Below are 9,135 nucleotides of genomic sequence, written 5' to 3' on the forward strand. Positions count from 1 at the left end.
ACATGCAACCTGTGCTTCCATCCAGTTGACTGGTACTTAGTCACATGGTCACACTGGGAAGTGTGGTCTTTCCTCGAGGTGGCCAGAGACGAGGTCTCACCATGTTGCCCAGGCTGGAGTGCAGGGGCTGTTCACAGTGCGACCACAGCTCACTGCAGCCTCCAACTCCTGGCCTCAAGTGATCCTCCCCCCGCTGCCTCCCAAGTTGCTGGGACTATAGGCACGCACCCCTGTGCCCAGCCCAAAGCCTGTGAACTTGTGAATCTCAGATATTTCCAGGCCAGACTCCGAGGGATTTTGGTAGAGTGAATTTCACCTCTGCCACTCACTAGCTCTGTGGGCTTGGACGAGTCATGCGTTTCCTGAGCCTCCGTCTCAGCTGGAAAATGGGCATTGAGTATGTCAGTATCAACAGATTGTCGCAGGGCCGAATCAGCACCTGTTTGCAACCCCCTTAACACAGTGCCTGGCACCTGGTTTGAACCAGAACGAGGTTTCTCAACCTCGGCACTGTTGACACCTGAGGTCCGGTGATTCCGGGTTGAGGGGCGCTGTCCTGTGCGCTGGGGGATGTCTAGTAGCATCCCCGGCCTCCACCCACTAGATGCCAGGAGCACCCCCGCAGTCATGACAATCAAAGATGTCTCTAGACATTGCCAAGCGTCCCCTGTGGGACAGCATCAACCCTGGCTGAGAACGTCTGGGCTATATAAATGGCAGCTGCTGACACCACGCTGACATTTATCGAGCACTTTATCCGGATGAATGCATCTGGCCCTCCCTGCTCCCCAAATGAGAGGCGTGCCAATGGTATCACTCCTATTTTACCAACATGGAAACAGAGGCCCAGAGAGGTGAAGTCACTTGCTGGAGGACACACAGCTCCTAAGCGGCAGAGCTGGGGTGGAACCTAGGAGCCCCGACCCTTAGATGGGCAGGGCCTCTCGCCTCCTTGCAGGACGTTCGTGCGGGGCTGTGAAATGAAGCCATCTTTGCGGGACTCTCCCGGTGCAGGGAACTTAAGAGTTGGCTATCCGAGAAGCAGTGTGGCCACCAACCCACTCTGACAGCTGCTCTAGGACAAGAGGACTTCTTGGTTGGGGGGAGGGTCCCAGGATCCTCTCACGATCTGACCTTCCCAAACCGCACCTCCTAGTGTGGCAGCCACTCAGTCTGCGTGGGGCGGAAACAGCAGCAGTGGAGGGTGGCACGGGCGCGCGGGGAAAGTTGTACCCGATGCTACAATATTGAAATCCTTCTCCACTGGCTGGCAAAGGGCGGTTGCTCCGAGTCATCAGAGGGGCCCGACCTCCCACCCCTCCAGAAAATTCTGGGGCACGGGGAGGAATAGGGCGTTCAGATATCCAAATACCTCTGCAGCTGTGGGTAATGCCACCCTGCGGCCTGAGGGCCTCAGGGATGGCGCCCCTGACCTCCCGGTGCCCCCGTCCCCTGACCGCAGGACATGCTGATGGCGCACGACTTCACCAAGTTCCACTCGCTGAAGCCGAAGCTGCTGGAGGCGCTGGACGAGATGCTGACGCACGACATCGCCAAGCTCATGCCGCTGCTGCGGCAGGAGGAGCTGGAGAGCACCGAGGCGGGCGTGCAGGGGGGTGCTTTCGAGGGCACCCACATGGGCCCGTTCGTGGAGCGGGGGCCTGACGAGGCCCTGGAGGACGGCGAGGAGGGCTCGGACGACGAGGCCGAGTGGGTGGTGACCAAGGACAAGTCCAAATACGACGAGATCTTCTACAACCTGGCGCCCGCCGACGGCAAGCTGAGCGGCTCCAAGGCCAAGACCTGGATGGTGGGTACCAAGCTCCCCAACTCGGTGCTGGGGCGCATCTGGAAGCTGAGCGACGTTGACCGTGACGGCATGCTGGATGACGAGGAGTTCGCCCTGGCCAGCCACCTCATCGAGGCCAAGCTCGAGGGCCACGGGCTGCCCACCAACCTGCCCCGTCGCCTGGTGCCACCCTCCAAGCGGCGCCACAAGGGCTCCGCCGAGTGAGGCAACTACCACCCACTGGCCTTCCCTCCCACTGGCCCTGCTGTGGCTCCCCAGCTCCAGTCGGCTGCACGCACGCCCCTGTCCCGGCTCACGCACACCCTGCCTGCCCACCCCACCCAGCTGTAAGGACCGGCGGTCTCCCTGCCCGCTGCTGCCAGACACACCCCAGTTGAAGCGTTTAGTGGGGACCACGGGAGGGACAAGGCTTCACACCTCCACCGTCACATATACTCAGGCACATCACGCCGACACCGACACAGCCATCCATCCATTCATCGCGCATTCCAGTATTTATTGAGTAGCTACTACGTGCCTGGCCCTGTTCTGGGCACTGGAGGCACACACGTCTGCCCTCGCGGAGCTGACGCTGTCAGGAGAGGGCACCGACACAGTCACAGGAACACACGCTGATGCTGGCAGGACCCCTTGCCTCACCTCTCCTGCCCCGCCAGGTGAGGACCCCCCAGCCCATCAGGTCCTCAGGCCTTGGGACCACTGGGGGCTCAGAAGGGAGACACAAACTCCTACTTTTGCGGATGGACCCCTCTTTAGCCCCCACCTCGGGGAAAGCGCCCTACTTCTGGCCACACCCGATTCTCTGCTAAGGATGCTGTAGCAGGCAGAAGGGCCGCTTCCTCCTTCCATCCTCGCTCCTCCACTGTGCCCTCTCGGGGGTGTTTCTGTCCTGCGCCCCCCTGCCCGGACTGAAGTGCCGGCCTGCCCGGGCCCCCACAGCTGGCGGTCCTCTCCACCCACCCACGGTCCTGCCAGGTATAAAGGCTCCAGGGCTTTCTTGTAGCCCCCTTTCCAGGGATGTCGTGGGGGGGCGGTTCTTGGTGCTACAGCCCTCCCCCATCCCGGCCCTCCTCACCTTTTCCTGCCTTCGCCACCCCCGGCAGGCGGCCTCACGGGAAAGGTGGGGAAGAGCAGGAGGGGTGGAGACGACGCCCCCTCCAGGTTGCTCGCTGGGATTCCCACGCCCACCATCGACCCCCACCCCACGCCTGGGAGGGGCCCGTGAACAGAATTGAGTCCCCACAGAGCGAATAAAGCCAAGGCTTCTTCTGTGTCGCAGTCAGGCTGTTTTGGGACAGGGATCAACCACCCCCAACCGCCTCCACCACCAGGGAAGAACCCTGGGCAGGACTTGGGGTGGGGGGAGGTCCCCTCCAAGCCATCAGGGGCGGGGTGGAGTCCGTGACTCAATGCAGCAGAGCCTGGTGACTCAGGCCTGGGCTGGGGGCCAGACCGGCATATTTTCCAAAGAAAAGTTACTCTGGGGCCCTCCCTCCGGGACGTCCCTCCCTGCCTCCTCCCACCGCGGGGGCCTGGGAACCAAGCCCTGGGGCGCGCGCGCCTGTGCGTGTGTGTGTGCGCGTGTGCGTCCGCCCTGCCCCTCAACGTGCGCTCACACAACCTGGGTACGCGGCCGGGACACCTGGGACACGTAACACGGGGACAAACAGGCTCCTAGAGGGGGGAGAGGTGCTACTGCCATGCGCGCGCGCGCTCACGCCCTGGGGACTCGGCCTTCGCCAGGCGGCGCACACACCCAAGGCCACACCCCGGCGCCCCGGGCCACGCTGGCCGCGCGCGCTTCCCGCCCACGCGCGCCCGTTTCGCGGCTCCTGGCGCCCTCTGGCGGACACTGCGACGACAGGCAGGCTGGTCGCCGAAACCCCTGTCCGAGGTGGTGGGCACCCAGGTCCATGGGGCCTGTCATCTTCCAGGATCCTGCTGAGTTCCACTGTGTGGCCACCGTGTGGCGCCTTCCCTCTCTGTGTCTCTTTCTTTTATGAGTCTAGAATGGCCTTTCCGAGGTCCTGGATCCCTTTGGATGGTTGCCAGGGCCCAACGGCCCCTGAGTTTCCTTCCTTATTTGTAAATAGCAAAGATTTGTTGAATCCAAGATGAAGTCTCAGGGGGCGAGGCGGTAACAATAGCTAACGTTCAGATGCCACGCACGGTCTTATCACCTCGTTTAATCTTCAGAATAATCTATGAGGCAGATGTACCATTATTTTACAGACGAGGAAACTGAAGCACAGCGAAGCAGCTTGCCCAAGACGAAAGAGTCTCAGTCTTCGCTTCTAGGATCCTAATAGTGTATGTTTTTAACATCCCTCAAATATAACGTTCTGTGCTTCCAACTTCGACATTCCTAAACTTCTTTGATTTCTAAGATTCTAGGATTGGAACGTTGAGAGGACAAACGTTCTGAGATTGGAACGTGTCTTCGGCCGAATATGGTTCTGAGTTTTTCTCTTTTAAGAAAACGAGACTCTCTGGGAGGCCAAGGCAAGGGGATCGCTTGAGGTCAGGAGTTAGAGACCAGCCTGAGCACGGGCGAGACCCAGTCCCTACAAAAAATAGAAAAATTAGCCGGGCGTGGTGGTGCTCACCTGTACTCCCAGCTACTCGGGAGGCTGAGAAAGGAGGATCGCTTGAGCCCAGGGGTTTGAGTTTGCTGTGAGCTATGAGGACGCCACTGCACTCTAGCCTGGGCAACAAAGCAAGACTCTATCTCGAAAAAAAAAAAAAAGATTTAAAAATAATCAGCTTGAACAAAGACCCGGAGCAGCCGGGAAAAGTGTTTTACTTAGGGTGAGAGTCTAGAATTTATAACCTCTGCCCCGCCCCCGCCACTAGGAATCTACAGATCCCTACAGACCGAAGGAGGGAGGAGCTAGTTATCCTTAACCAAGATGGCAGCCTCGTCGCTTCGCCACTCTACCGAGATGGATCCACAGGAAGTACGTCACGGGAGACGGCAGGAAGTCTGCGCGCGCACGCCCCAAACGGGATTTTTTTCTGGGGCACCGGCGGTTGAACTCTTCCTTTGGCAAGATGGCGGCAGGAAGCAGTGGCGGTGGTGGCAGGCCCTGCTCGAAAAGCAGTGCCGATTCTGGGTTCCTGGGACTGCGGCCCACTTCGGTGGACCCGGCGCTAAGACGGCGGCGGCGTGGCCCGAGAAATAAGAAGCGGGGCTGGCGGCGGCTCGCTCAGGAGCCGCTGGGGCTGGAGGTTGATCAGTTCCTGGAGGACGTGCGGCTGCAGGAGCGCACGAGCGGGTACGTGGGGCGGGACTTCCGGGATCTGGGCCACGTTCTGTGCGGCCAGGTGCGAGGTAGAGAGTGCTTGGGGCACGGGGGACTCCCCGGAGGCGGAGAGGCGCCTGTCCCCAGGTACCACGTGGAAGTCGACAGGATGGGCTGCGGACTCAGGGTGGGAAGCTGGGGAACTTGACATATCGAGGCACCAGATTTAGCAAAGCTGGGTGTGTTTCAAGTATTAAGTTTTGTAAACTGAGGGGCGAGGCTTTAGCCCAGAAGAGTCCCATGGCGGGAAGAGGGTGCTCGAGTGAGCATAGGAGGAAGGCTGGACCCCGTGGGGTTAAACCTGTACCCTCCCCAACATCTTTGGCTGACGTCTGCGCTTCCATCTCCCAGAGGCTTGGTGTCAGAGGCCCCCGATGAAAAACTCTTCTTCGTGGACACTGGCTCCAAGGAAAAAGGTGAGGAGGGGCTTTCGGGGCCTGCGGCCTCTGAGATCTGTGTTGATGACGTGGCTTGGAAGACAAATAACCTGCTGAAAGGTCAGCTTTGATGTAAACAAGAAGACCTTGAGTGGACAGAAAGCAACCTACAGACTAACTTTAAAAAGGCAGTTTTTTGGTTTTGTTTTTTTTTTTTTAAGGTCTCAGTGATCTCCATGCGCAGATAAGCCTGGTAGGGGTCTGTCTTGATGAGTGGGTTAGAAGTTAGGGGGTCTCCTGTTGGCCTACAGAAAAGCAAGTCAAGGACTTGTTTGAAGGAATCAGACCCGTTTTCATTAGTAAGAACAAGGGAGTCCTGCTTTAATGATCAGGTAAGAAACTAGTCTTAACCTGCTTGCTTTAATTTGCCAGAATTCGGGGTGAGGACCTGCTGAAACAGGTCGTGGAGCAAGTTAGGGATTACTGTGATGAGTAATAGGATTGACATCAATATTTACAAAAACAAACTAAGAATAGATGGTTTGCTGTAACGAGGGGACTGAAAACAAGCTGAGAGTCTGTTGAGCCTGTATGAGATGAGCGAAAGGGTCTGTTTTAATGAAGGTGGGAGGACCTGTTTCAGTGAGCAGAGTGAAAGGACCTCCTTTGAGGCATAGGAGACTTCGAGAGAGCAGGTAAAAAGAGGTAAATTAGAGAGTTCTGCTTTCACAGAAGTGAGGAACTTTGGAAAGGTCAGGGACCTGCCCCAGTGGACAGGTGGGGAAGTATTGATAGTTAAGGGCTTGCTTTGGCCGGTGGCAGATCTCTTTAGGGAGCAGAGGCGAGGCAGCTTGATGGGTTCAATTTTAGTAAGACAATGTGGGCAGAGAATAGTGATCGCGAGCCTTCGCAGCTGATCCCTGTGCTTCGTGCTTCCGAAGTAGTTACATTTTCACAACAGCCCGGTGAGGGAGGTATTAACGTCCTTAGTGTAGAGGCACAGAGAAGTGAAGTTTCTTAATTTCCCACCATACAAAGAAGGGCACAGTTCTGTCTTAGTATGTTTTGTTCTAGAGTTCTTGCTTTTAACTGTTAGCATTTAGAAGTAAAAAGCAAAGAACTCAAGCTATGCTGAGAATCGGCCATCCTGGGCTTCAGTGTCGCCTGACCACCCGTTCTCTTCCTTGTTCTGTGGCTGTTTCCCTGCTGTGTCAGGGAGCCCCTCATGTATGGGGCGGTGGGTGTGACTCTGTGTCCCCAGGACATGGGTGTGATGGAGGGTCCTGTGTCCCCAGGACATGGGTGTGATGGAGGGTCGGGGCTCAAGCACCTTTGGCCCCACCCTTGGGGACCTCTGCGCTCAGTTGGGAGCCTGGGGTCAGTCTGCACTGGGATGACTTGGGACGCAGATACCATGGCTCCAATGGTGCTGAAATTGGGGGGCAGGGGTGGTGGCAGTCCTTGGTAGTGGAGAAGCTTGAGGCCTTGACGACTCCTTTCTCCCACTCCTAGAGCTGAAAAAGAAGAGGACCAAATTCCAGAAGAAGTCGCTGCTTCTCAAGAAACCCCTTCGGGTCGACCTCATCCTTGAGAACACATCCAAGATCCCTGCCCCCAAAGAGTGAGCGTCCCAACACCTCCGTGCCCTTCTTTCCCACCAGACCCTGGTTCTGAAGGATTTCTGGGGGAGGGGGCGATCGATGAGGTTCATTTGGAGGGGAGGGTGGGGTCAGATTTGGGCTTTGGGGACTGGGGGGAGTGAGACCGGGTGCCAGGATGCTGGGGCCAAGGCAGGCAAGGATGGGCCTGGACCTGGCTGGGGGCTTTGGGGACAGAGGAGGGGATGGGTGGGAGCCATGTTTGGGAGGCACATCGGGCAGGGCCTAGAGACTCAGTGCCATGGGGGAGAGGGTGGACGGTGACAGGGAGACGGCCAGGCTGCCCCTGGGATGGGCGTAGGGGAGGAGGAGCGGGTTTTGGGGTGATGCTGAGGTTGGTTTTGACATGGTAGGTGTGACGTGCTTGGGGGATGCCCAAGACAAGGCTGCTGTTTGGTCAGTCTGGGACTCAGGAGAGAGGCCTGGGCTGGGGACAGACCTGGGGAGAGGGGGTCTCTGAAAGGGACAGCCTGAAGCCATGGTCTCTGAAGGCACAGCCTTCTGGGGAGGGGGTGCTGGGGAAGGAGCTGCCTGAGCCGTGGGTGTAGCCTGACCAGAAGGAGGCTCGGCTGCTTCTTGGGCTGTCACCTCACCCACCACACTGTGCCGCCTCCCCCGGCCAGCGTCCTCGCTCACCAGGTCCCCAACGCCAAGAAGCTCCGGCGGAAGCAGCAGCTATGGGAGAAACTGGCGAAGCAGGGCGAACTGCCCCGGGAGGTGCGCAGGGCCCAGGCCCGGCTTCTCAACCCTCCTGTGACCAAGGCCAAGCCTGCGCCCCAGGACACCGTCGAGCGGCCCTTCTACGACCTCTGGGCCCTGGATAGTGAGTGATCCTGCTGTTACCTGTGAACAGGGATAGGCCTGCCACGTACAGTTGTTTGTGTTGTGCAGCATACAAGAGCACGGTGTCTTAGGGGGTCCTTTGTAGGTATTGCCTTGACGATTTCCCAGCAGAGTCCAATGTCTCGAATTTGGTACCCTTTGCCCGTTTGTGCTTTCCTTTCCTGAGTCGTGGCAGCTCCCGCCCTCTGCCTTGGGTCTCCTCTCCTTTCCGAACCCTGTCGAGACACGGTTTTGCCTGGTGTTCAAGGCCCCTCAGGGGCTGAGAGTCAGTCAGTCCTTCCCTCTCCTGAGCTTTAGTCCCGCCTTTCTGAAATCCTGGGGGCGTGGAGGGCGGGGGCCCCGGCCCTCTCCCACACTGGGAAAGCCCCAGCAGCTGCCCTCCCCGTCTCCACAGACCCTCTGGACAGGCCGCTGGTGGGCCAGGACGAGTTTTTCTTGGAGCAGACCAAGAAGAAAGGAGTGAAGGTGAGACGCGCCGGGAGGGCGTCCTGGGTGGGGGCCTGTTCCTGCTTCTGTAAGATGCAGGTGAAACTGTGCTTAGCTCACGGGACGGTTGGGAACATTTTAAGGGGTGATGCGTGAAAAAGCTGCAGACAGTGCCTGGCATGCGGCAGGAGTGTCGTCTGGTTGAATCGTAGCCACCTTCATCCTGAGCTGCTAGAGCCCGAGTGTGAGAGCCCAGGTGCTTTAGAATCTCGGGGGTTCAGCTTCTTTCGTGAACAGGGTCTTCTCCCTGCCTGGCGCGAGGGTGCGGCAAGGAGTAAAGGGGCGGGGGGCGATCGGCTTGTCAGCAAGTTGGTTCTTTGACGGGGCAGGTCAGGGTGTGGTGGCCGGTCAGCCGGGCTGGACGTGCTTCAGTGAGGCCAGGGAAGCCGCAGCTGGAAAGAATACAGTACAGGGGTGGGGGTGGGGGTGGGGGTGGTTAGAGACCTGGCGGGGAGGCAGGGGAGCGCGTCACGCCCAAGGTGGGAGGGGCGCCTCCAGGTCGGGCACAGCAGGTGCAGAGGCTGTGGAGTGGAGCCGCACGTTCCCAGAACCTTCAGGAGGCCAGGGTGGTCAGGGAAGGAGGGCAGGCCTGGTGGCCGGGTTTATTCTGAGTGGGGCGAGGTGGGGCTGGGGAGCCAGCAGAGCGTTTTAGGTGGGAG

General features: G+C 58.7%; 2 protein-coding genes across 2 annotated transcripts in view; both read left to right on the forward strand.

The window, feature by feature from the left end:
- EHD2 (EH-domain containing 2) overlaps positions 1–3,079 on the forward strand; it is a 20,126-nt gene extending 17,047 nt beyond the window's left edge. The window contains exon 5 of the mRNA XM_012653370.1: positions 1,463–3,079. Coding sequence (XP_012508824.1) covers positions 1,463–2,014 — 552 coding nt within the window. The 3' untranslated portion in view covers positions 2,015–3,079. The remainder of the gene's footprint in view (positions 1–1,462) is intronic.
- A 1,730-nt stretch (positions 3,080–4,809) lies between these two features.
- GLTSCR2 (glioma tumor suppressor candidate region gene 2) overlaps positions 4,810–9,135 on the forward strand; it is an 8,588-nt gene continuing 4,262 nt past the window's right edge. Inside the window, exons 1-5 of the mRNA XM_012653255.1 lie at positions 4,810–5,085; positions 5,464–5,528; positions 7,002–7,110; positions 7,771–7,970; positions 8,385–8,455. Coding sequence (XP_012508709.1) covers positions 4,862–5,085; positions 5,464–5,528; positions 7,002–7,110; positions 7,771–7,970; positions 8,385–8,455 — 669 coding nt within the window. The 5' untranslated portion in view covers positions 4,810–4,861. The remainder of the gene's footprint in view (positions 5,086–5,463; positions 5,529–7,001; positions 7,111–7,770; positions 7,971–8,384; positions 8,456–9,135) is intronic.

This window comes from Propithecus coquereli, unplaced genomic scaffold, assembly GCF_000956105.1.
Source record: "Propithecus coquereli isolate 6110/MARCELLA unplaced genomic scaffold, Pcoq_1.0 Scaffold42, whole genome shotgun sequence".
NCBI classification, from domain to species: domain Eukaryota; kingdom Metazoa; phylum Chordata; class Mammalia; order Primates; family Indriidae; genus Propithecus; species Propithecus coquereli.